Source organism: Mesocricetus auratus, unplaced genomic scaffold, assembly GCF_017639785.1.
Source record: "Mesocricetus auratus isolate SY011 unplaced genomic scaffold, BCM_Maur_2.0 Super-Scaffold_100008, whole genome shotgun sequence".
Classification (NCBI taxonomy): domain Eukaryota; kingdom Metazoa; phylum Chordata; class Mammalia; order Rodentia; family Cricetidae; genus Mesocricetus; species Mesocricetus auratus.
In genome coordinates this window covers 37,080,915-37,108,368 of record NW_024429192.1, presented here as the reverse complement: position 1 = coordinate 37,108,368, position 27,454 = coordinate 37,080,915, and the positions used below count along the sequence as shown (strand labels likewise).

At 42.7% G+C, this 27,454-nt stretch overlaps 1 protein-coding gene across 2 annotated transcripts; it reads right to left on the bottom strand.

Annotated features, from left to right (window-relative positions):
• Window positions 1-660: 660 nt before the first annotated feature.
• Cep97 (centrosomal protein 97) lies at window positions 661-26,642 on the bottom strand. 2 transcript variants are annotated; one of them, XM_040750698.1, is made up of 12 exons: window positions 26,520-26,642; window positions 23,036-23,178; window positions 20,182-20,340; window positions 19,655-19,756; window positions 18,630-18,743; window positions 17,471-17,637; window positions 13,657-13,821; window positions 12,813-12,937; window positions 9,638-10,421; window positions 5,846-5,921; window positions 3,439-3,919; window positions 661-3,300 (listed from the first exon to the last, which is right to left on the bottom strand). In XM_040750698.1, the coding sequence occupies exons 1-12, from the start codon at window positions 26,557-26,559 to the stop codon at window positions 2,768-2,770; spliced, it is 2,889 nt and encodes a 962-aa protein (XP_040606632.1). In that variant the 5' UTR covers window positions 26,560-26,642; the 3' UTR covers window positions 661-2,767. The 2 variants fall into 2 exon arrangements, with proteins under 2 accessions (XP_040606632.1, XP_040606631.1); XM_040750697.1 differs by having other exon boundaries at window positions 661-3,919.
• Between the last annotated feature and the right edge of the window lie 812 nt (window positions 26,643-27,454).

Sequence of the window (27,454 nt, the reverse complement as noted above, 5' to 3'; positions counted from 1 at the left end):
AATAAACTCTGCTGACAATGCTGACCAGTTCAAATGGCTGTACCTGCCATTACTTAGAAAAAGAAGGAAGAAGCTAACAGAAACATACTCAGGGAAACTGAACCATGCATTTCAGCCATCTTTCTGAAAATTAATGTGTAGTGAAACAGTTTTAGTACCAGCGCAGTGAGATGGCTTTTCCTTAATTGTGGACTACAAATGAGGTATTTAACTGCAAAAATAGAAAAATAAGAAAATTTCTTATCTCATATTTAAAAAGGAATGAAAAGATCAGGCTGAAGAATGACTCAGTAGTTAAGGTGCTTACTGCTCTATCACTGAATTGGAGTGTGGATCCAGGCACCCACATGGACAGCTCCCAAACACCTGTTACTCCTGAATTCAAGGGAGCTGGCACCTACTTCTGGCCTCATCCAGCATGTGGGCGCACATGTGCGTGTGCACACACACACACACACACACACAAATGCACACACTCTCTTTCTCACAGACACACACTCTCTACACATACAGACACACACTCTAACACACTTTCTCACATACATACACACTGACACACACACACACACTTTCTCACACTCACTAACACTCTTTCACAGACATGAACAGACACACACAAATCAAATATTTTTAAAAGAAATGCAAAATTATAAAAGGTAGTTGTTATTCAGAGAGTTAAATTTTCAGTTTTTATTCACCATGCATTCAAATGTTACACTATATTAAGTATTTTGAAAATAGGACTGTCGCTCTGTTTAAAAAACAGAAAACACATCCTTTCCAAGGGATTCTGGATTTCTGAGGATGAAATGCAAGCCTTCTTTTTTTTTTTTTTTTTTTTTTTTTTTGGTTTTACGAGACAGGGTTTCTCTGTTTTTGGAGGCTATCGGTCCAGCCTGGCCTCGAACTCACAGAGATCTGCCTGCCTCTGCCTCCCGAGTGCTGCGATTAAAGGCGTGCGCCACCAACGCCCGGCAAAATGCAAGCCTTCTTAACCTGAGTGCTATGTGTTTATAAACTATGTATTTATAAACAGCCACCATGATGTAGACATATTCCTGTCAGCAAAGTGGTCCTCAACTTTATTTTGGAAAGAGCAGAACTTTTGTTTTATACACTTCCAGTCAAGGGGCTCTAATGGCTATAACAGAATAACTGATAATATTTAATACCTAAATTTAGAGAACAGAAGTATTGCTGGAATTTTAAACCATTGATGTATGCAGTTAGAAAAATCAGATCTGTGTTGTGCTATTTAATGATATCAAAACATTCTAAAAGATACAGTGCCAAGCTCCCAAAATTCACCTTTGATTTACAGATGTATCTTCAACATTCAAACTCAATATTGTCATTCTTGAAGACATATTCTTTTTTATGTTTATTCTGCTCTCTCTCTCTCTCTTTCCTTTTCATTGTTGATGTTTTTATTGTTTTGAGACAGGGTCTCACATGTAGCCTTGGCTGATCTAGAACTCAGTATGTAAACCAGGTTATCCTTGAAATCATAGAGCTCTGCCTGCCTCTGCCTCCCAAGTGCTGGGATCAAAGGCATGTCCCACCAGGCCCAGCCTGGCTTATTTTTCTCTTCACCACAATTAAATTGTCTTTCAAATGTGGCACTTTTCAGTGATTAGATAAAAATTCCTTTTTAAAAATGCATTTCCAATCTATCAGTAGCAGGATTTTAAATGTTCTTCCCCTTGGGACAAAGGTCAAGAGTGAAGTAAGAACTGAGACACAGTGGCACAGTACTTACCCAGCATGCACAGGGCCCTAAATTTGGTCCTGTCTCTCTCTCACTCACACACACACAGAGTGAAAAATGAATAGTTTTAGTCCTTCACGTGGAATACATTTAGAAATAAAAGCAAGAGGAGCTGGAGAGATGGCTCAATGGTTAAGAGCACTGACTGCTCTTCCAGAGGTCCTGAGTTCAATCCCCAGCAACCACATGGTAGCTCACAACCATCTATAATGAGATCTGGTGCCCTCTTCTGACATGCAGACTTAACAGCATACACACAATAAATAAATCTTAAAAAAAAAGAAAAGCAAAAAACATAATGATGAATGCATATTGATTTCTTACAATATATTTCTTCCCAAACTATTGGCCCATAAATGTCAGTAGGCTGAAAAAGCAGCATTATTTCAAGTGAATAAATCTCAGGTCTGTTTTCTCCATATCAAAGAGAAATACTCTTGCCCAAGTAAGCTAGATTTTAATCCTATATGGAATACTATACTTCAAAACTGATCCACAAAGTAGCTAAAGTTTGTTATGAGACACACACACACACTCCTATAAAGTTATTCTCCCTAAATTTTCTTATATAAGAAGGCTTTCCTTAACTCAAAGGGGGGAAAACATATTTTAAGTCCAGCCAATTTCAGCTGTTCATAATCCTCATATAGTCATACATTACATATTATATTCTTTACTATGTAATTAAGAAGAACCAAATTCTCCTGTTAAAATTGCCAAAACTACTTCAAGAAATTGTTTTTGAAAGGAAATATGTAACAGAAACATTATTGGTGTAATTGTTCAGAAGTAAAGTGCACATGCCTTTTAATATCAATATTTTTAGTACATTAGTACAATCAAAATGAAGACTTAGCTCAAAATGTCAAATCTGAAAAATATGGGACAAGAATACAAGTTTCATATAAACAATAACAAAATGGGGGAAGGATCGCTCCCTTGCAAAACAAAAGAAGCAACTGAAAATATTAAGAAAATTCAAGTGAGTTTCTGTCACTGTTACACAGTGACACCTACATGCAACACCTGAAATGTAGCATCACATTCCGGGGACTGCCCTTGAACATCTGCACCTAACTCACAATTCTCTGGTGTCTGGCTAATCCCATCCTGTAAAGTGGGAGATACACTATGCACCTGGCTGTAAGATGAGGCATCTGAGCTTTCTGGAGAACAGGCTACGTGGCACATACTGTCTCCTGTCACATCATCTGGAGAACAGGCTACGTGGCACATACTGTCTCCTGTCACATCATCACCTGGAGAACAGGCTGCGTGGCACATACTGTCTCCTGTCACATCATCTGGAGAACAGGCTACATGGCACATACTGTCTCCTGTCACATCATCTGGAGAACAGGCTGCGTGGCACATACTGTCTCCTGTCACATCATCTGGAGAACAGGCTGCGTGGCACATACTGTCTCCTGTCACATCATCTGGAGAACAGGCTGCGTGGCACATACTGTCTCCTGTCACATCATCATCTGGAGAACAGGCTGCGTGGCACATACTGTCTCCTGTCACATCATCTGGAGAACAGGCTACGTGGCACATACTGTCTCCTGTCACATCATCTGGAGAACAGGCTGCGTGGCACATACTGTCTCCTGTCACATCATCATCTGGAGAACAGGCTGCGTGGCACATACTGTCTCCTGTCACATCATCAGAGTCTGTCCTCTCTTCGGCGTCATCTAGCTGCTGGACCGAGGATAAATACTGTTCGAGCAGGGTGTTATCCTGCTCGCTGTTTGAGCTTTCCTTACTACAGTCACCGTGCTCCTCAGCCATGGCCTCTGAGCTGGGGTCTCTGCCGTGTTTCACTGTGTCTGTGGAATTCCCCAACATGGAGCTTTCACTGCTTTCTATGGAACTTTTTTCAAAATCCAAAGAATCCTTCAAACAGTGAACTTGATCTGTTAGGGAGGAATGGAAACCAGAGTCTGGAAACTCCGGAACAGATTTCTCTTGAGGAGCTTCATCCTCAGCAACGAACCAATCAGAACTCTGATCACAAGAGGGGCCCCGATGTTGTGGAAATAATGGAGGTTTAGCTGACACCAGAGTACTCGATACGGGAGGCACATCAGTATACCAGGAAATGAGACGCTGCTCCACTGTCTGCTGCCAAGCTTGTAGAGATCTTACCTGTAAACCAGAGGGCAGGTTATTATAAATAAAAGATCCTCCCCTTTTGCCTGGTGGTGGCGGCACATGCCGTTAATCCCGGTACCCAGGAGGCAGAGGCAGGTGAATCTCTCTGAGTCTGAGGCCAGCCTGATCTACAAAACAAGTTCTAGGACAGCCAGAGCTATTACACAGAGAAACCTGTCTCAAGAAACAATTTTAAAAACTGCAAGCAAGGACTAGGAGAGATGGCTCACTGATTAAGAACATTTGCTACTCTTCCAAAAGACCAGGGTTCAGTTCCCAGCACCCACACAGCAGATCACAACCATCTGTAACTCCAGGTCCTAGGGTTCTACTACCCACTTCTGGCCCCAAGGGCACTGAACACACATAGGCACATACATACATACAAGCATAAATCTTTTTTTTTAATTGCAAGCAATATAGAGTAGCCCGATTGGTAGAGGGCTTGCCTAGCATGCATGAGGCCCTGGTTTCGAGCCCCAGAAGCACACGAGTCAGTTGTGATGGTGTACATCGGGAACCCTTTCACTTATGAGGTACAAGCAGAAGGCTTAGGAGTTCAAGGTCACCCTCAGCTATAGTGAGTATATGACTAGCCTGGACCACATAAAAATTTATCTCAAAAATAAAACAGAATTTAGTTTCACTGTGACTACCAGGTTCTCACTACATAGCTCTGTTTCATCAAGTACTTTCTGATAGTAGTTGAAAATATATCTTTTCAGGACTTTTTCTATATAGTCTCATATACTTATAGTTTTAATATATATTTTTAATTTTTTAAATTATTTTTTTAATTTATGGATGAGGGCACACACATGCTTGTAGAAGTCAGAGGACAACTTGCAAGAATTGGTTCTTGCATTTCATCATGTAGTCCCAGGAACCAAACTTGGGTTGTCAATATTGATGACACACACATTTCATTATGTGGTCCCAGATTGTCAATATTGATGACATGCACCTTCACCCAATGAACTAGTTCACTGGCCCTCATAGAACTTTTAACACCAACAGATGCTAAGCACCATCTCTTACTGTTATTACTATTATTCTGGAGATCTTTCCAAGTCAGTCTATATATTACTACTTTATCCTTTCCAATTGTCCCATTGTATTCTATAATGCTGTTATTTTTTATTTAACCAATTCCCTACTAATGGCAAATAAAAAAATCTTAAAAATTAATTATCTTGACAGGGGATGGTAGCACACACATTTAATCCCAGTACTTGGGAGGCAGAGGCAGGTAGATCTATGTCAGTTCAAGGTCAGTCTGGTCTACAGAGCTAGTTCCAGGACTGCTTAGGGCTGTTACACAGAGAAACCCTGTCTTGAAAAGCCAAAAAACAAAACGAAACAAAAAAAACATTATCTTAATATATAGGTTGTATATACTTACAATAACCTTTTATGATACTTCTAAGAAAAAAGATATTTCTAAAAAGTTTAAAATATGTCTAAGAAATATCAGGAATTTTGTTTGTTTGTTTGTTTTCGAGCAGGGTTTCTCTGTATTGCTTTGGAGTCTATCCTGGAACTTGCTCTGTAGACCAAGCTGGGCTTAAACTCACAGAGATCCACCTGCCTCTGCCTACTGAGTGCTGGGATTTAAAGGTGTGTGCCACCACTGCCCGGCAGGAAATTTTTTATTACAGTATATTGCTATAATATTTTAAAGTTTTGCCGTACTAAAACCAAAGGCTTAAAATGATTTTGGGCCAGGCATCAATGGTGCATGCCTTTAATCCTAGTACTCAAGAGGCAGAGGCAAGAGGATCTCTGTGAGATTGAGGACAGTCTAATCGACAGAATGAGTTCCAGGACAGCCAAAGCTACACAAAGAAACAAAAAGATTTTGGTCTCACTAGAAATTTTCTGTGTTCACACATACTAGAGAAATCAGCAGTGGGGGCTTACCTCATTCCAAAGGAATCTAACAGCCTCTTCTTGTACAAAAGTTTTCACACGCTCTTCATCTCTTTCTTTTCTTAATCTACAATGATTCAAAAGATCATGTTGACATAAGGAAGAAAGCTTTGATTTAAACTTGTTTAAATACATTAGAAAGAGATTAAAAACCTAGTAGCAACTGCCTCCACTGTTAGAATATCTAAGCTCTAACCTTATTTAAAACTATGCTTCAAAAAGCCGGGCGTTGGTGGCGCACGCCTTTAATCCCAGCACTCGGGAGGCAGAGGCAGGCGGATCTCTGTAAGTTCGAGACCAGCCTGGACTACCAAGTGAGTTCCAGGACAGCCTCCAAAGCCACAGAGAAACCCTGTCTTGAAAAACCAAAAAAAAAAAAAAAAAAAAAACTATGCTTCAAGACAGAAGCCAGATGAGATGTATCTGAAACTGAAATTCACATATTCATTCTACAAATATTACCAAAGGGGGGATGTTTGTATGTGTATGTGTACATATGCTTAAGTATTAAATATCTCTTTATCCGCCCTTCCATGCCCAGCCAAACACAAGATGATGGTGGCCTAGAAAAGGCTGGTTATTCAAAGCTTCCAAAAGTTAACAGTCACACTAACGTACTCAGGACCACAGACTATTTTCTCCTAAGACATTAACTAAGCTCATCAGACATCATTCTCCTGCTTGAGCCATTCCTGATTCTCCCTGGTACACAGACTCTCTCATCTATCACTTGCTCTCATACCTCAGTCTTACTTCTGAGACTACCGATGCCGTCTCGATGCTTCAGCCTATACCAAAGCAGAGCCTTCCTTAGTTGTCTATTACCACTTGGAATATCACCCCTACTTTGTCCTGGTTGTTTTATGTTTGCTTTTCATCTTTCCAGTACTGGATAGAGAATCCAGGGCCTTGTACCTGCTAGACAAAGACTCTACCCCTGAGATCATCCCTTTTCAGAAGTCCCAACACATTTATCCACTTTCTCTAGACTCTCCGAGACATTCTTCTGCGCCATCTGGCACTCCTGATTTTGAATAGCAACCTCCCTTATAGGTCACCTTTCTCTGAGTTTTTCCTTAGCCAAAACAGGCCCATTGGTGGAAGCATTGTAGCTCTCAATTAAAGTCTTTTTCAGCCGGGCATTGGTGGCGCACGCCTTTAATCCCAGCACTTGGGAAGCAAAGACAGGCAGATCTCTGTGAGTTCCAGGCCAGCCTGGTCTACAGAGTGAGTTCCAGGACAGGACAGGCTCCAAAGCTATACAGAGAAACCCTGTCTCAAAAAAACAAAACAAAAAAAGTTTTTTTCTTCTTTTATACAAAGTCATTAAACTGTTTCTCACTGCTATTTTCAAGTGATTCTTTATCTAACTCCTAGTCCTGGCTGTGTTCTTCTGCAACTTGACAAACCCAGAAACATCTAAGAAGAGAAATTTCAACTAAGAAAAAAATGCCTCCATAAGATTGGCCTACAGGCAAGTGCACGGGGCATTTTCTTGACTAATGAGTAATATGGGAGAGCTCAGCCCACTGTGGTGATGCAAACCCTGGGCAGGTGGTCCTGAGTTGTGTAAGAAAGCAGACTGATACATGATACACTGGTGCAATAGCCACACAAATGCTGTGGAAATAATCAACCATCCTGAAGGTCCACTCCAGGAGACAGGAGATGAGAGGGGAAACCATTACCAGAACATACTGTATGAAAAAAAAAAACCATCAACAGCATAGTTTCAATGAAAGAGAAAGGAAGGAAGGAAGACAGAAACAAAGAAAGACAGGAACGGAGGGAGGGAGGGAGGAACGGAGGGAGGGAGGGAGGAACGGAGGGAGGGAGGGAGGAACAGAGGGAGGGAGGGAGGGAGGGAGTAAACAAACAAGTAAGCTGAGCAAACCATGAGGAGCAAGCTAGAAGCAATGTTCCTCCATGGTTCTGCTTCAGTTCCTGCCTCAGGGATGCTGCTTTGAGTTCCTGCACTTGTTTCCTTCAGTGATGGAGTGTCATCAGAGTTATAAGCTGTAACAGATCTTTGCCTTCTGAGTTGCTTTTGGTCATGGTGTTTTAGCAAAGCAACAGAAACCCTAAGACATTCTCTAAGAACGCCTGCTATCCCGATAAATGCTCCCACTCCCCACACTATTCACTGGTGTCTCAGCACCAGTCCTTCTCTCTGCCCATTCCGGTCACTTTGTTTAGAAGGTCAGCATTCAAGTAGACACAGTACCTAAGAGTTACATACACCACGAACCTACTGCCATAATCTCACTCGATTCCCAAGCGTTTTCACTACACCACTTTTAAAACTTTTCCCAAGGATTAGCAAGATGCTTTAGTGGGAAAAGGTGCCTGCTGACAAGCCTGAAGACATAAGTTCAATTCCTGGAACCCACACATTTCTTACCAGCAACTACATAACTACTCTCTTTTCCTCATTAAAATAACATTCCCAAAGAGCTGGTGACACTCATTCTTTAAGTTCTTTATTTTTTTTACCCACTATCTAATCTATCTCAAATTGGCTTCCATTCCCACACCCCTAAACCACTCTTAGGAAACTCACCATGCAGTAAAGGGTTAATTCATCAGAACTGGGATGTGGGATGCTCTTACTCTGCATGTTACAAATAAATACAGGACAGGAAGGAAGGCAACCTCCAAGTCCTTGAAATATTTACCTGAGCAGACTATCTTTGTTAACCTGAGGTATTGAGTTACACTAGAGTTTACACTAACAATATGATTTCTATTGAAACCCCATTTTGTCCCCTGGAACCCTCAGACACTGTACCAGTTTACCTCTAGGGAAGAAGAAATCTAAGAAAAGCCACTCACATGAGCACTGAATGACTAAATAACTGACCCTAATAAAAGCCATGACCCAAAATGCTCAGGAGAGCTTCCCTGGTTGGAACTACTTCGTATATGCCACCACACATTCCAGCAATGGGAAGGAAGTCCTGGATCTCTATGAGTTAACTGGGAGAGGGCCTCTAGAAGCCTGCAACCTGGTCTGCCCTATGTGATTTTCCCTGTTTTAACCTATATGTATCTGCTATAATAAGCAGCAGTCATGAACAGAACAATTCCTGAGTTCTTTAAGTCCATTCAGCAAAGCATGGAACTGGAGGACAGTCTCGAGGGTCACCAATTACAATAAAGGCTAAATCTAGCCTCATTTTCTCTACCCTTCTCTACCCTCACATTTCTCCTGAAACATTTTGCCCCACTGGAACTGAATATAATATACTCTCTTGGCTGTTCCTTCTCAGGCTCTTGTGCTACTTTCTCCTAATCCACCTATAGTACTAATAAACGCCATTAGTTCCAATGTTAATGAACTCCTAATTGTCATAGGTTGGCAGTCAGCCAAACGTATGCCTTGGAACTGAGGAAAAATTCCTACCTTAGTCCCAGAATTTTAGTCCCTTTGGGATCCCTGGTATTTTTCTCTAGCTCTTATGTCACCTAATTGGTTCTATGTGGACTTTCTCTTTCTCCTTATCCAGTTTTTCTACAGTTATCTACTTCTTTGTTGAGCAGCATAGATACCTATATGGTTCACAGCCACTCAGCAACATCTGTGATACTACATCTAGGTACCAATTGCTATGCTGAGAATGGAGATGCATATGGCAATTTGTACTCTCAAGATGCTTCCAATAGCTTACTAGAGATGACTACACCAACTGAGGCCACCAGGTGTCATGACCACAGTAGCAGAGTTCTTAAACAACTTCAGAACCTGGCACCCCAAGCCAACAGACAGCAAAGTTTCCAACCTACCTCCTTACTTCATCTGTCAAGCAGACAATGTGCTCCTGCATTCTGCGCAACCGGATTTCATAACGTACCCCTTTGGCTTGTGGATTGTAGTTCCTGGTATAAAAGCCCCGCCAACAGGCCTGAAGCTTAGTGGCAGCTGCATTCAGTTTCTGCAGAGTGACTTTATCTTGTCCCAAAGCAACAGGTCTCTGGGTAAAAATTCTGCAGGGAGATTTCTCTGAAGTGGTAGGAGACATGGTTTCTTCACGGTTTGGGTCTATGTGGGATACACTATGTCCAACTGCTTCCGGGAAAGATGTAAGACCATGGTTATCCTCCTTCAAGATAGCATTGATGAGCACTGACTTGGTACAAGGTAACAGCCCAGAATTCTCATTTGCTTCCTTACTCATCTTACTTTTCAGCCTTTGAACAGAGCTCTCATTTGTATCCCATAAAGGCTTTTCCTTGTCCTTATCCAAGTCCTGGTTTTCTAGCCTTTTCATGGATTCATCTGCAACATCATCGTCATCATCATCTTCTAGGCCCAAGTTGATGCCCTGTAGCCTCAGCTCAACAGTGGGTGACACCGGAGACAGTCCTGATGCAACTGGCATAAAAGTGGACTCTGAAGACAGCAGACTACAGTTTAGCTTGTCCTCATCTGTCTGTATGTCTTCCAAGTGAAGGTCATTCCGAGAATATCTTGTAGAGTGTGCAGAGGCTGGGAAGTTATTCTTAACAGCATATAATTGATCATCATTACTGCTTATCCCAACCCAAGAATTGATTTGGAGAACAGGTTCTAGAAGAACCAAGAAAGCATCATTTAAATCACCAAGTATTTGAAGAGCTTTTTATTTTCTTGAGTGGGGGGTTAGAGACATGGTTTCTCTTTGTAACTTTGGAGCCTGTCCTGGAACTCACTCTGTAGACCTGGCTGACCTCAAACTCACAGAGATCTGCCTGCCTCAGCCTCCCAAATACTGGGACTAAAAGTAATCGCCACCACCACCCAGCTGAAGAGCCTTCTTAATTGTACACATTTTTTAAAGGTTTTTTTGAGATAAGGTTTCTCTGTGGCTTTGGAGGCTGTCCTGGAACTCACTCTGTAGACCAGGCTGGTCTTGAACTCACAGAGATCCGCCTGCCTCTGCCTCCTGAGTGCTGGGATTAAAGGCATAGGCCACCACCGCCCATCTTAAATCACTTATTTATAGTGTGTGTGTGTGAGGGTGGGGGGTGTATGCACATGCATGCCATAGTTTGCATGCCAAGGTCAAAGAACAACTTGGAGCAGTCAGTTTTCTCCTTCTACCATGTGGGTTTGAGGGGTTGAACTCATGTTGAACATCAAGCACCTTTACCCAACTGAACCACCTTCCTAATTCCTTAGTTGTTTACTTTTAACAAAATTTAATCCCTAAAATATAGAAAAGTACAATAAAATTATTGCCACCAACAGGACTAACATGTCAAAACAAACATTTTTAAGAAAATGAATTTCTTGGTGCTGGAGACATGGCTCAGCGGTCAAGAGCACTGGTTGCTCTTATACAAGACCTGAATTCAATTCTCACCACCCATATGGTGGCTCACAATGTAATTCCAGTTCCAGGGGATCTGGCTCCTTCTGGCCTCTGCAGGCACAAGAGATGCTTGTAGACACAGACATACAAACAGACAAAGCACACATACACATAAAAAAAAAGATTTTTTTAAGTTTAAAAAAAATTTCAGATTTTAAAAAAAGGAAAGTGATTTATTAAAATAGTAGTGGCTCGCTGGGCGTTGGTGGCACACGCCTTTAATCCCAGCACTTGGGAGGCAGAGGCAAGAGGATCTTTGTGAGTTCGAGGCCAGCCTGGTCTACAAGAGCTAGTTCCAGGTCAGCCTCCAAAACAATACAGAGAAATCCTGCCTCGAAAAACCAAAAAATAAAAAAAATAAAGTAAATAAAATAAAATAGTAGTGGCTCGTACCTAAAATCCCAGCACTTGAGAGGCTAAAGCACAAGGACTTCCATGAAGTCTAAGCCAGCATTACTAAGTCTATACAAAGATAACTGTCCACAAAATGCTTTTTTTTCTTTTACTGTCCATATGTGCATGAATCCCAGAAAAGAGCAATGGATCCCTTATAACTAAAGTCAAACTTGGGTGGGCTGCCTGATATGGGTGCTAGGAATTGAATTCTGCTCCTCTTGAAGACCAGCAGGCACCCTTAACTACTGAGCTATATCTCTAGCCCCACAAGACATCTTTTGAAAATTAGAAATATGGGGCTGGAAGTGGGGAGAGATGGCTTGCTGCTCTTGCAGAGGGCCTAGGGTTCAGTTCCCAGCAGCCATATGATAGTTCTCAACTGTCTGTAACTACAGTTCCAGGGGATCCAATGCCCTCTTCTGACCTCCACAGACTCCTGTATGCATATAGTACACATCCAAATACTCTCACACATGTTGGGAGACCCTGTTGGTCAGAGGTTGCAGTCTGTCAGAGCCTGGCAGCTTTCTCTAAGCTTGGCTACATGGAGGACTCCCCCTGACACCATGGAGACTTCCTGCTCTCTACCTGCCCTTATTTGGAGTTTGTTTCTAGGCCCAGATGCCTGATTTTTCTCAAGCATGACACCTGACATAGTTCCTTGAAAACACTCTTCCCCTGTGAATCACATGGTAATTAAGTAACATGCTTTAGCTATTTTCATAGGGTCATGCTGCCAGAAACCCAGCCTTATAATAGAAGCATTTGACTTAATGCAAATTAGGATGTCCCCAGGCTTCCCAATCCTATATACTCCCCATACTCTAGATTAAAGGTGAGCTGATTCTCTAAAGTCATCTCCTGGAGGACTGTCTCCGTCATACCCACAGCCATCCGAACCCTGTTCCCTGTTTCTGTTCCCTCCAATCTTGAGGACCAATGCAACCAACAATCCTGAGGAAGAAACAGAACAACACACACACACACACACATGCATAAAGTAAATAGTAAGAAAAAAAGAGGAAGTGAGTCAGCAGGATTTGAAGCAAGTTCAAGCCCAGCCTGGGAGCTATATGGTGAGTTTCAGACCCGTCAGAGCTACACAGAGAGACCCTGTCTGAAACAGTTTCATGGCCCAGTAAGTCAAATGAGTTGAAGAAAAGTAGTGGAGCAAGAGGTTCTTAGGCACTGGGTATAAATGACTTCCTTACCACTTTCCTGGAAATCTTGAACAGGGCTTGAGTGCTCAGGTGTAAGAGGTACCCTTGTTTCAACAGGACCAAGAGGAGACAACTCTTCATTTTGGCTTTGGTTCATCAGCTGCCTCTGGTGAAACCTAGAAACCAATAAGGCCTGCTGTCATCTCCACAAGCTAAGGAGGAGTCCTCTCCTGCCTCCTCAGTTAATACTCGAAGACAAAAACTTAACAAGTCTGCAGGGGTGTCTTTAGCCACTGGCAAACTATAGTCTCCATTGAAAGCATTGTGTAAAAAAGTTAAGATTGTTAGATAAAGACAGGGATGGCAACACATGCCTACAAAGCCAGCACTGTGGTGGTAGAGACAACAGAATCAGTAGTTCAAAGTTACCCTCTCCACACAATGAGTTGAAGGCCATGTCTCAATCTATACAATTAATTGTCCACATGACCTTATACAAACACAATTTCATATGCAAAAACACTGAAAGACGGGATCTCTGATAAGAGAGGTTATTACTAACACTCTGGCCATGCTTATTAATATTAGCACTTAACATGCTAACGTGAGGCACCTATAATCAAAGGTCAAATACTTTTCTTGAGGTGCTATGGCTCAAACTTAGGGCCAAACGCATGCAAGGCAAATCTACCACTGTTACATTGTTTGCCTCACCCTTCAGGAACTGATTAGAAAAGCAACTGCCATGGAACAAGCCATACGCATCCTGTAGCTCAGCTTCTGTGCAGTGACGAAAGGCCTGAGTGTCCAAATGTGTGCCCTCCGGTCGGTCACAGGAAAGTCTGAGGTACCTTCACCTCTAAATCCCTCAGCTGCCACAGATACACCGGCTTACCTCTGTTTACTCAGAATCTTCTCTAGTTTGGCATCCTCAGCAGTTTGAAGACCCAGGGCGGAAGTAAGAGGACAGACCGTAGCCAGGTACTGCGCAAGCTGGATGTGCTGGCCAGGCCGATATGCCCGTCCCTTGCCTTGACTATAGAGCCACTCAGCTTTCAAACTAGGAGATAAGGAAGAGTAATGACAGGAGCAGTCAAAATACACTGTTGAGTAACACTGATCTTCCTTTTGAATTTACCTTATAATACAGGGACTGGAGGGATGGCCCAGGGGTTAAGAACACTACATGCTCTTCCAGAGGACCCGGGTTCAATTCCCAACACCCACATGGCAGCTCACAGCTGTCTGTAACTCCAAATAGGGGATCATGCATCCTTACACAGACATATATGAAGGAAAAACACCAATGCATGTAAATAAATAATAAATCTTTTTAAAATTATTTGTCTTACTTGCTTATTTTTAGTTCATTTTGATGGATAGTGGTGATGGTGGTGTGTGTGAGAGAGAGAGAGACAGAGAGAGAGAGAGAGAGAGAGTGTGTGTGTGTGTGTGTGTGTGTGGTCTAAGTTCCCAAGTGTGTACATGTGTGTGAAAATTCATGGACATGTATAGTCAAGGCCAGAGTGGATGTTGAGTATCTTCTACTGCTCTCCACTTTAATTTTTGAGACAAGGGCAATCTCGGAGCTCACCTTTTGGCTAGGCTGGCTAGTCAACAAGCTCCAGCAATCTGCCCACCTTTACCTCCTCAGCAGTAGAATTACAAACATGTGCTACAATCCCTGGCTTTTAATCTACATTCCTAACTTACTTCCCCTGGTCTTATATTTTAATTTTTATCATAATTAGAGGCACTGTTCCTACTAATGAGTCCAAATATTTTTAAATTGCTTTCAAAGAAGCAATGAGCATTGTCTCCATTCACTTTGTCAAACAGAAGCAATCTATAAGCTCTTAACGGCAGTTTTTAAAAATACCTCCTAATTGGTCATTTTTTAAAACTGGTAAATATTGGGAATTAAATATTGTTAATTTTTTATTTCCTATACAAAATTTGTCAATAAATACTTAATTCACATAAGTAGAGTAACTATTAAAAAGGACAGAATTTCACCATTTTGTAACTTTTAATGAATTAATGGTTTCAGGCATGGATCATTCATAGCTACTAAGAACGAAACAGATATCCAGACATTGAGTACGATCCAATAGTATCTACATGGTAGTCTTCCTTTAAAACCTCAAAACAAGCTGGGCACAGTGGTGCACATCTATAATCTCAGTGCTTGGGAGACAGACGCAGGCAGATCTCTGTGACCAGGACAGCCTAGTCTACATAGTGAGTTCCAGGACAGCCTGGGCTATGTAGAAAGACCATGTCTCAAACATAAATTAATAAAACTTCAAAACTGAATCTGATCCTATCGTCATGCCCAATCACCAATTTTTAGGTGATACCGAGGAGAGGAAGATACTAAACACACAGGAAATTGTCTGAGAACTACCTGGTCAGCGTAGCCAACCTATAGAGTATGTAACTGTAACAAACTGGTGGTTTTATTTTTGCTGTTGCTTCTGGAGACAAGGTCGCAAGTAGCTGGGCCTGACCTTGAACTTGCTGTAGCTAAAGCTAGTCTTACTGTCTCCATCTCCCAAGAGTTGTGATTAGCAACTTGATATTTTAAGATACTAAAGAATGAGAGCATGCTGAGGGTGTGGTTTAGATGGTAGAGCACTGCCCTAGCAAGCACGAACACTTGGATTCAATCCCAGAACCATATAAAGCCAGCATGGAAGCAGGCTTAGAATCCCAGTTCTGTGGGGGAAAACAGAGGGATCAGATTATCCCCCGGCTACACAGAGACCCCAAGAACAGCCTGACTACATAAGACACTGTCTCAAAAGAGACAGAAAATTTACAATCATAATATAAGATATGCCTACTAGAAACAAAATTTTCTTTTTCTTTTTGGTTCTTTTGAGATTTGGGTTCTCTGGATAGCCCCGGCTGTACTGGAACTAGCTGTGTAAACCAGGCTGGCCTTGAACTCACAGAGATCTGCCTGCCTCTGCCTCCCAAGTGCTGCGATTAAAGGCATGTGCCGCATTTATAGGGTCAGTGAGATGACTAAGCAGGTAAAAGCACTTTTTACTCAGACTTAATGACCTGAGTTCAACCCCTGAAACCTACATAAAAGGCCAGATTCAGTGGTATGCACCTGTTATCCCAGTATTCTACAGCAAGAGATAGAAACAGAGGGGCCAGAAGGTAGCGGGACACCAAGCCTGAATATGAAGCAGGAACAAAAACCAAGGGGGGGGCGGTGGGGAGAGAACCATCTCCCAAAGGATTTTTGGAAGTGAAGGCTAAAACTGTGCTGAGTCCATGAATGCATATTTTCTGAGGGCAGAAAATCAAAAGAGGCATGTTAAAGAGAATAATCCATCATGCCTTCTATCTCCAGCCTAGTTTCCTGAGGGCTTTGACTGAAGGCTCCAATGATCATACAACAGTCTCTAGAAGACACAGTCTTAATGGGGCCAGGTTCCCAGCTCCAAGATGCAGAGACCATCAGTGATCTAAGGATGGGCACAGGCATCAGAAGGTGAGAAACAGTATAGTATGTCTGCTTCCAGTTCCAAATTAAAACACCATGTACATTTTCCTAGAGGCATCATAAAAGGCCACTGAGTTCTAAAATATTATTAATAAATAACCCCTTTACACATATGATAGATAGCTAACAAGTTTTTGTGGGATTAAGCCAAGATCTTGTATCACATACATAATGTGGTTTCTAGGAAAGAATGTTACCATTTCCAAGCAAGCAACAAAGAACTTTTAGAACATAGATTGTTGTAAGTTTGGCATTTAGACTTACTAGTTCCAATCTCTAGGGCTGATACTCACTTTTTTTCATTAATTTTTTTAATGTGTGTATTTTTGCCTGCATGTGTATCTATGTACCACACGCATTTGGAGGACATAAGGACATAGGATCACCAAGAACTAGAATAACAGCTAGTTGTGAGCCACCATGTGGGTGCAGGGAATAGAGCCCAGGAAGACCAGCCAGCGCTCATACCGGCTGAGCCATCTCTCCCTCCCCCACCTAACCCCCTTTTTTCATATATAGTTGCTCTGTAGTTAAGGATGATTGAATTTCTGATCCTCCTACTTCCGTCTCTCCAGTGCTGGAATTACAGGCATGCAACACCATGGCCAGTTTTTGAGAAAACCAAGGCTGTGAGATAGTCTCAGTGAAGTGGAAGACTGCTCTTTGCTGATTAGCCAGCAATCCATCCATTTCTGCCACCCCTCCCCATGCTGGAGTTACGGGTAAGAGACGCTATAGTTGGCTTTTTATATGGGTTCTGGGATTCAAACTCAGGTCCTCATTCTTGCAGAGTGAGGACTTCAAACATGGTATGCAAGCACTCAACCAACTGAGCTGTATTCCCTAGCCCTGAGGCTAGGTCTTATGTAGCCTCGGTTGTTCTAGAACCAACAATGTATCCCAGGACGACAATGACCACCTAAGTCTTCTACCTGTGCTTCTCAAGTGCTGGCATTACTGACATGTGCCACCACACCTGGCTCCGAGCCCTGATGTTTACCTTCTGTCTTTTCTAAGAAAAGAGGGATAATCCTAAATCACCAGCAAACGGTCTGAGCTGTGATTACACCAGCATTTTAAACTTGTAAACACACACTTTAAAAACTTCAACAATTAATCTGCAACAAACTAGAAATGATCTTTCCAAAGAATCCCTTGATTGATACCACGTTAGGCGGATCGTGTTCACCTTTCCTTCTGAGAAATCACGTATCCATCTAGCACTCTGAGATTTAAGCACCAGCTGACGATGTACGGTCGATAGTCAAACCCTGGAATGGACGGTGTTGCCATCACACAAGGATTGTTCATGATTGACAACTGCTCCAATTCACTTAAACAGGCCAAAAACGAGATCTAAAACAAAAGACATCCTTGTTGAGCAAAATGAATGTTCAGTGTCAAGCACAGGGTTTCCGCTGATTACATAATTTTGGCAGCATTTGAGTCTGTCACAATTTCCCTCTTGTTCTAAAAAGCATCCAGCAATTTTCTACTATAAGCCACTGACTTCGAAAACTCTAAAACCTGACCATTTGTCCTTCCTGCACAATAAAGTATCAGCATTATTTTCTAGTTAAGAAAACCATATTTACTTTCTTTGAGGTAGGGTCTCATTTAACTCAGGCTGATCTTTAGCTTTAATCTTCCTGTCTCCACTTACTAGGTGCTGAAGTTACAGACATAAAGGACTTTACCTAGTCGGAGAAAACAATATTTGAAAACATAATAGAAGCCAGGGAAAGGCTGCCATATTGGCCCCTGATATAAAGTAGATATCTCTCTCCTACCAGTCACCAGTGACTATGATTGCAGCATTACAACTGAAATTCAGCCTGATGATCTCAGTGTTAAGAAAAAGGAGGAAAAAAATTACTGATGCTCTAGTGATAGGTGCGTCACCAGAACAACAATTCTGCCAAGATGGTCACAATCTAAAAGTGACAATGGGTAGTGGTGGCTCACACCTTTAATACCAGCACTCAGGATGCAGAGGCAGGTGGTTTGAGGCCAACATGTTCTACGGAGCTAGTTCCAAGACAGCTAGGGCTATTATACAGAGAAACTCTGTCTCAACCCACCCTCCACCATCTACCCACCACAAAATGAGCTCAAGAACCTCTCCTGTTTCTCCTGGACTTCTCCTTCCTGGATCCCACAGAGTCTGGACTTTTTTCTTCCTGGATCCCACAGAGTCCTGGACTTCCCTTTCCTGGCTCTCACAGAGTCCTGACTTCCTCTTCCTGGATCCCACAAAGTCCTGAACTTTCTTCTTCCTGGATCCCACAGAGTCCTGGACTTTTTCCTTCCTGGATCCCAGAAGGAAAGATTCCAGAATCAAATTTTACCTCATTTAAGTCTCGGATTTCATTTTCTGCCAGAGACAATATAGAAAGACTTCTGGGTAGATACGCAGGTGCCACTCTAAGAGAGGTGATGATGTTTCCATGTAAAAGCAAGGTCTTGAAAGAAAATAAATACAAATCAACAAATTAAATAAATTGACTTGACAATGCCAAGATGGTGCATGCAAGAATAAAAAGACCGGGCTGGAGAGATAGCTCAGCTGTTAAAAGCTAGGCTCACAACCAAAAATATAAGAATAAAAAGACTTATTTTGTTATACTTCTCATCACACATAATTCAAATATTAATACTGAGGAGGCTCCTAAGTGATCTTTAGTCCAACAATGATTTAAGACTTATCCAAGAACACATAGCTGATGTAGTATCCAGCTATGCTACGATGTACTAGCATGCTACACAATTCAATACACAAGGCGATTTTCTTTTATTAATTTTCTTTTAAAATATCAAAATAGCTTGGCATTGGTGGCTCATGCCTTTAATCCCAGCACTCGGGAGGCAGAGGCAGGCAGATCTCTGTGAGTTCGAAGCCAGCCTGGTCTACCAAGCAAGTTCCAGAACAGCCTCCAAAATACAGAGAAAAGTTTATGCCAATGAAACCACATTTTTTTTTTTTTTTGTTTTTATGAGACAGGGTTTCTCTGTATTGTTTTGGAGGCTGTCAGTCCAGCCTGGCCTCGAACTCACAGAGATCCGCCTGCCTCTGCCTGGTTGGGATTAAAGGCGTGCGTCACCACCGCCTGGAGAGACCACATTTTTAAAGATTTATTTATTTATTATGAATACAACATCTTGCCTCCAGGTATGCCTGCACGCCAGAAGAGAGCACCAGATTTCATTATGGATGGTTGTGAGCCACCATGTGGTTGCTGGGAATTGAACTCAGGACCTCTGGAAGAGCAATCAGTGTTCTTAACCTCTGAGCCATCTCTCTAGCCCCGAGACCACATTTTTAGTAACGTTTTTATTTGTGATCATTTGTAAGAAGTGCAGAAGACCGACTTACCTTCAAAGACACCAGCTTTGACAGATCACCTATCTGGGGTATGTTATTGTCTGACAGATCAAGGTGTTGTAAAGCTGTGCAGCTGTTGATTTGCTCCATGGTCTAGCACAAGAAGAGCATCACATTATTCAGTGTACTTAAAATCAAAAAACAAAATCATTCCCTCATTCTTTGTAGCTGGGCCCCCTGCCTCCTCTTGTCACTAGAAACACAGCAGCAGAGCTGAAGCAGGTAGATCTGTGTGAGTTCAAAGCCAGCCTGGTCTACAGAGCTAGTTCCAGGACAGCTAGGGCTATTAACACAGAAAAACCCTGTCTCAGCAAAACAAAGACAAAAAAACAAATAAACAATATACTATATTGTAGTACATGTTCAAAATGGAGGCTTTTTAAAGTTTGTTGACACAGATTGTAGAAGTAGACATTTTTATTTTTAGTCTGCTTATTTCTATACTTCATAGAGAACAGATTTGCTACAGGAAAAAAAATCTCAAAAAGTTAGTTAGCAAGAAAAAAGAAGCCATTCACCTTTAGATTATTTCCTGCTAAATTCAGCCATTCCAAATGGACCAGGTCCTTCAGCCCTTCCATGCAGCCAATACTATTATGAGGTAAATTTAATACCCGAAGTTGAGTCAGTTTGGCCACGCCCATCATCCGAACCAGCCGATTATTAGCTACTGACAACTGTGAAAAGGGAACATTATTATTCCTAGAAACAAATATACATGTCCACACATATTACTTTCACATTATGGTAGATGGCCAAACAGTCAAACATTCCCAAACCCAATTTATATTTTTTATACATATCATTTACATCTATTACCTATAATATAACTATTGGAGTTTGTTGTTCTTTTCAGCTATACACACACACACACACACACACACACACACACACACACACACACACACACACACACAGCCTGTTATGGACAAACCAACTGATGCCTGCTACACAGGAAGGGATTTGTGTGTGTTACTGTAAACCCAGCCAAAACCCATGGCTGGGGATGACATAAGCCATAATGAAGAAGCTCCTGATGTTTTTTGCTAAATGGACACAATGTACCTATCAAATTGCCTTCTAAATAACTATACGCCCCACAGAACAATGCTGCTGTCAGCTCTACTCAGAGCAGCTTCCTTTGCGGTGATGAGTGGTGACTGCAGAGTCTCATACTGCTCAAAGTGCAGGAAACAAGTGCCCAGCCCTAAGTGGGACATCTGTAGCATCCCCTCCAAGGTGGGAGTGCGGTGGGAGAAGGGGCAGAAAGAATGTAAGAGCCGGGGAGAGAGGGGAAAGGCACGGAATACTGACACTGACTTCTGGGTATGACACTGCTGTTGTGCTTTTTTTTTTTTTCCTGGAGGTGGGAGTGGAGTTTGGAAGGCCTTACCTATCCCTGAGGGTTACTAGACAGCTGATGGTTGGTGGAGGAGGGAAAGACATTGTCTTCAGTGGTGGAGTCACTGGTAGGGAGTCTATGCTCATTCATGTCCCTCATAAAATTTACTGGGTCACAAAAAGGGGGGCGGGAAGAAGGAGGAGAAGAGAAGAAGACATGAAAAAGCAGCAGAGGCCACTGGAGAGGAGAAAGAGGATTCAAGGGAACAGAAAGGAAACGAGAGGGCAAAGGCAATGTTTGTGACAGAAATACATTATACACATATTCAGAAAAATGAAACCCAGTACTATACATAATCAACATATGCTTACACAAAGTACAGACACGCTGAATGAGACTTCTGTCAGTTACTAAAGACATTCATATGTGGGTGTGTATGTGGGAGGGGTTGGGGGTATGTTTATGTGTTGCACATATGTGAATATACGGGGGCACATGCCCATCTGTACACACAAAAAGCTAGAGCAGGACTTTGGGTATCTCCCTCTAGCACTCTCTGCCCGATTGCTTTAGGATAGGCTCTCACTGACCTGGAAGCTCACCATTACAGCTAAGCTGGTTGGTCAGCTAGCTCTCAGCATCTGCCCATCTCTCCCCTCCAACGACTGGGTTAAATGTAAACTACATGCGTCAGTCAAAACTAGGACAATACTAGGTATACTGAGAAGATCAAATAAACACTTCGTTCCTGTTTTATTGTTTTGGTACAGTACTGACAATTAAACTTAGGGCTTTGAGTATGCTAAGCATGTGCTCTCAGCACTCAAGTATATCCCAGGTATTCGTATTCAGGCATCTGTACTGGCCTGTCCTTGGGGTTCTGACAGGATTCGTCCTCAGCTGCAGCCACTAAGAGCACCACCTGTGCACATTCACTATTTTCCCTTTAAAAGGGCCCTGCCCACCTCCCATCCTCCTCTCTCTCTCTTTTTCTCCCTCTCTCTGTCTCTCTGATCCCCTTTCTCTTTTCTCTCCCTCCTCTTTCCCCTTTTTATAATCCCTTTCCCTAATGAAAAAGCCCTCTGTTTGAACCCTGTTTCATGGCATCTTTCTCTCGAGTGCTGCTTTTCTTAAATTACAACCCCAACCCCAACATTCTTGCATGAATAAGTTCTTTGCCCATGATATGAAGGAAAGATTATATTAACACAATATTTTGTCATAAATTTACGTGAGTAGAAAGATGGCTTAGCAGTTAAGAGCACTTGCTGTCCTTCCAGAGGATCAGAGTTCAGTTCCTAGCACCCAAGTAAGGTGGCTCACAACCACAGGGATATAACTCCAGCTTCAGAAAACCTGATACCCTCTCTTCTGGCCTCCGCATGTACTCATACACACATACAGCACATATTATACTGAGATACACAAATACACATAAATAAAAGGTAAAATAAACAAGAAATTTAAAGCCCAGAGATGGTGGTGGCAGTGGCTGAGGTGGCAGTGGTGGCACATGCGTTTAGTCCCAACACTCGGAGGCAAAGGCAGGCAAATCTCTGTGAGTTCAAGGCCAGCCTGGTCTACAGAGCAAGTTACAGGGAAGGCTCCAAAGCTACATAGAAAGACCCCATCTCAAAAAAAAAAATAGCAAAAAAAGAAATTTAAAATATTTAGAGAGAGAGGGAAAGAGAGAGAGAGAGTGTGTGTGTGTGTGCTAGCATCACACTTGCAGGCACTCTTGAGCAATAGCACACATGCAAATGTCACCAGCATACTCTCAAAAGTCCGCTCTCTCCTGCTTGTCTCCAGGCCTTTGCCCAGGCACTCCCACCTACTAAGCCATCTTGCTGGCCCTGTTCCCACTAATTAATGATGCTTCTTTTTCTAGATCACTGTAAATGTAATACATGTATTCATCTTCAGAAACCAGCATATAAAACTTTAAGGCAACATTTACTGCTTTCAAGGCATGTAGAATAACCTTTTGGTTTCGTTTAGTAATAAATTAGTCCTATGTAACCCATACCTACCTGTATTAACTGTTTACATTTCTCTAGATTTTCCAGTTTAATAATCTGATTTTTATCCAGAATCAGTGTGTGAACGTCAGCATCACAGGGCAGGTTGGGCCCTAATTTCTGTAGCCCCTGCCCTGACCAGTTCACCACGGATCCTTGAGAAGAGAAGACAACTTGTTAGAAAGCAAATATGACAGCTGATAAAAAATATGCATACACATTTAAAACACACCAGAGCACAGTAAGCAGCAAGAGTTTAAAACTATAACAATCCAGAGCTGGGATGATACATTTTTTCCTTAAAATTTGCAAGTTATGGGCTCAGGGATAGCTCAGAGGCAGAGCCCTTGCCCAGCTTGCATGGCCCTGAGGTTTCCCTATTTTGTATCTAATAATAGAATTTTTAAAGTTTCTTTTTTTTTTTCTTGCTTTGTTTTGTTTTGTTTTTTGAGCCAGGGTTTCTCTGTATTGCTTTTGAACCTGTCCTGGAACTTGCTTTGTAGACCAGGCTGGTCTCAAATTCACAGAGATCTGCCTGCCTCTGCCTCCTGAGTGCGGGAATTAAAGGCATGCGCCACCACTGCCTGGCTGGTGTTAAATTTCTTTTTTTGATTTTTTTGAGTTTTTTTTAATGGGTTTTATTTTCCCTTCTGTTATCCTTCAATTTTTTTCTTTGTTTTGGATTGTTTTTCTTTTCTTGTTGTTTTATTTTATGTTAAGACTGGGTCTGAAGCTGACCAGGCTAGCATAAACTCTCTATGTGCCTGAGGCTAGATTTGAACTCCTGAAGTTTCCAAATGCCAGGATTATAGCTATCAGCACACCAGGCAGTAGAAGTGAATTTTTATAGAGATCAAACTGTTTGTAGCCTAGCTACGAGCATATCTTTAAGTGCCTATAGTAGTGTGTATGGCGGAGGCATATCATGCATGCCCAGGGAGACCTGAAGAAAATGCTGGGTGTCCTGCTCTGTGCCTTTTTCATTCTCTTGATGAACACTCTCACTGAACTGGAAGCATAGAGCTAGACTGGAAGTCAGCAAACCTCCATGGCATTACAGGCACACTTGGGGGCTTTTCGAAGGGACGACAGGGACTTCAACTCCAGTCCTTACGCTTTCGTAGAAAGTACACTTACCACTGAGCCATCTCTACGGCCCTCACTTGTTTTTTGAGGCAGGGTCTCTCACTGGCCTGGAACTCATCAAATAGGGTAGACTGGTTGGTCAGCAAGCCCCAGGGATGCACCTATATCCACCTTCTCAGCACTGTCTGAGATTACAAGCTCCTGATCCCAAACTCGACTTTTCCCTTGGGTCTGGAAGATTGAACTTGGGTCCTCACACTCGCACAGCAAGGACTATACCAACTAAGCTATCTCCCCAGTCACTTCTGAATATTTTGAAGATCAAAGTATAGTTAACTAACCACCACTATGGACAAGTTTCCTTATCTTTTTCTCCTTCATTTCTTCAGTCTGAAAACTCCCCAAATTAAGGTATTGGCAGGCTTGGTAACTGAGACCTTTCTCCTAGAGGCTGGCTGCCTTTACTCACTGTGTCCTCTATAAGTGCAAATCTCTGAGTTAATGTTTCTACTCTATGAATTGTGCATGACAATCAACCAGCCATAGTTGGTGCATGCCTTTAATTCAGCACTCGGGAAACAGAAGAACCTGGTCTATATAGTGAGTTCCAGGACAGTCAGAGAGACTACATAGTGAGACTCTGTCTTTAAAAAAAACAAAAACAAAAACAAACGCCGTACAGTGGTGGCTCGGCTTTAATCCCAGCACTCCAAGAGGCAGAGGTGTCTCTGTGAATTCAAAGCTAGCCTAGTCTACAGATTTGAGTTTCAGGATAGTCAGGGACTACACACACAGAAATCGTCTCAGAAGCCAGGCGGTGGTGGTGCACGCCTTTAATCCCAGCACCCCAAGAGGCAGAGGTGTCTCTGTGAATTCAAAGCTAGCCTAGTCTACAGATTTGAGTTTCAGGATAGTCAGGGACTACACACACAGAAATCGTCTCAGAAGCCAGGCGGTGGTGGCGCACGCCTTTAATAACCAGCACTCGGGAGGCAGAGGCAGGTGCATCTCTGTGAGTTCCAGACCAGCCTGGTCTGCAAGAGCTAGTTCCAGGACAGCCTCCAAAGCCACAGAGAAACCCTGTCTTGAAAAAAAAAGAAATCTCAGGAAAAAACAAAGGGGGGTTGGGGTGGGATATATGGCTGAGCCACTAGTAGTAATACACATCTTTAATTCTTTAATTTTAGCACTGGGGAGGCAAAGGCAGAAATTCTGTGAGTTTCAGATCAGTCACAACTACATAATGAGATCCTGTCTTGAAGAGAAAAAAAAAAAACCGAGAATACAACATAAATTTTTCTCTACATGAAAACTTGAGAGAATGTAAGAAAAGTGTCCAAAATATCATCTGGCTTTTAAAAGGTGGCTCTGTAAATACTAACTGCTGCTCTTGTCTGTTGTCTTCGAGGGCTACAGAGATTTAGGAAAGGCAGCTACCGGTAGGGGGCGGGGCCAGAGTAACTGCCAATTTCAAATTTACCATCAGACTAGGACTACTACCCTGGGAAATAATTTTTCGGAACTTTCTTCTAGAAGGTTTCAAAGTTTTTCGGTTTTCTTAGCACGGGAGATGTCGTGAGCCGTTTCTTGAAAGATGAAAACTATGCTGTCCCAGAAAAGCGCACCCAGCGTTGGCACACAGTTCCGAAGGATCGACACACCTTTCAGGCGAGCCCCTCCCCTCAAGAATTCAGGGTCCTTAGGTTATGAGCCCCGACTCTACCCCGGTCTGCCCCAACGCAGCCAGATGCTACCACGCTTCACAGTGTAACCAAAACAAAAGCTCAGGTCCGGCGCCCCACCGAGGCATCTCCCAGCTACAGGCGCACCCCTCGCCTGCGCTCTGCTAAACAAAGACCAAACTCGACCCCAGGACCCGGCCTACAGAATGACGGGGGGTAACGCGTGCCCCGGTCACCCCCAGATTCTATCACGGGTACTGGCCACTTCAAGGAAGAGTTCAGGCAGACTGTGATGCGGTATCGGATAAGATGCTTCCTGAACGTTCTCGGAAACTATGGGGGAGGGAGACAGAGGAAAGAAAGAGACTCTGCCAATTTCCCGTGGGCACTCGGAACACAAAGTAAACGTCCCAGAAAGGTCGCCGCAGTCCGAAGCCCACTGCCCAGTCAGGAGAGGGAGAGCGCGGGACGGGGGCGCCGGGCACCGCGAAGGCTCCTGGGAGCTGAAGTCCCTCATCCAGCCTTCACCGCAATGCTGCCGAACCGGACCAGAGGGCGGGACTACAACTCCCAGGAGGTAATGCGCCTCCGCGCTGCCTACAGCCCCGTATCAAAAGAACTGGTCCAAAACTGCACCTCGAAACCCAGGCTTCCTCTTTACACTAAGCAACTATTTAATATGACTTAGTGAAGTAAACTTTGGAGTTTAGGGATGGAAATCATCCTACCTTCTGGAGCCAGAGCCCCGTCGGCTCGCGCTACCGCCATACTGGCCGCTTGCTAATGACACCAGGCAACCGTCCTCAGCCGTTCTGTAGACTATGTAGTCAGCGGTGGGAGACTGCAAACTACAACTCCCAGGATGCACAGCACTCAGTCGGCCCAATCGGCTGCCTGATGGGAATCGCAGACTAGAAAGTCAATGTAGTTTTTTTTTTTTTTAAGAGCTTTGGGGACCCTGATAGGTGAGCAAGCTGCACTGTTAGATGAGTCACTTCACTCCAGGGCCAGGGCCAGGTGTTTGAGAAATCTGACACTTTTACCACCTGGCACATTATAAGGACGTTATTTAAAGTAAACAATTTGAGAGCTCATTGCTGGAAGTCTCTATGACGGCTACCCATTTTGACAATTCTGAACTGTTTAAAAGATTTGAGATTCCCTATAAGAATGACTTAATATTTTAAGACAGTCAAAATAGATACATTGTATTTGAAATTTCACCTAGGTGGTTTTAAAGCCTCAGAAACAGTTGTTACACATTCAACAGCGCTTTTCACCAAAGACTATATTTGATACATAAGTGCACAGAACTTTTTCTGGAGTATTCAAAAGTAGTTTAAAATAGCTTCCAAAGTCAAGAATACGTACTTTGTCCAGTTAGAAGGGCACAAGCTTATCCTTTTTTTATTTAACTACTAACTCAGTAAGACAGGTAATGGAAATTACAATATTTGGGAAGTAAAGTTAAGCTAGGATTTAAAAGGTAGCTCAATAGCTCCAAGGGAGCTCTCACTTTTTTCACCAGCTTGTCTACACACTGACTGCCACTCTTGCTTAAAGGGCACTGTCCAAAGTCTGGGCATTTCTGTTCAGGAAAATCCAGTAACTCAGGCTTCCAGCTTTTCTGGTTCATGATTCTAAAAGCATTCCTCTTCCCTAG

What these genes read in the sequence shown, in the direction of transcription:
- Cep97 (XM_040750697.1), bottom strand. Translation starts at nt 26,559, where the DNA reads ATGGCGGTAGCGCGAGCCGACGGGGCTCTGGCTCCAGAAG. An exon ending in AAGATTCTGAGTAAACAGAG is followed by an intron (nt 12,938 to 13,656) that starts GTAAGCCGGTGT and finishes ATTGGTTTCTAG; the next exon opens with GTTTCACCAGAGGCAGCTGA. An exon ending in TCAAGATTTCCAGGAAAGTG is followed by an intron (nt 10,422 to 12,812) that starts GTAAGGAAGTCA and finishes TGGTTCTTCTAG; the next exon opens with AACCTGTTCTCCAAATCAAT.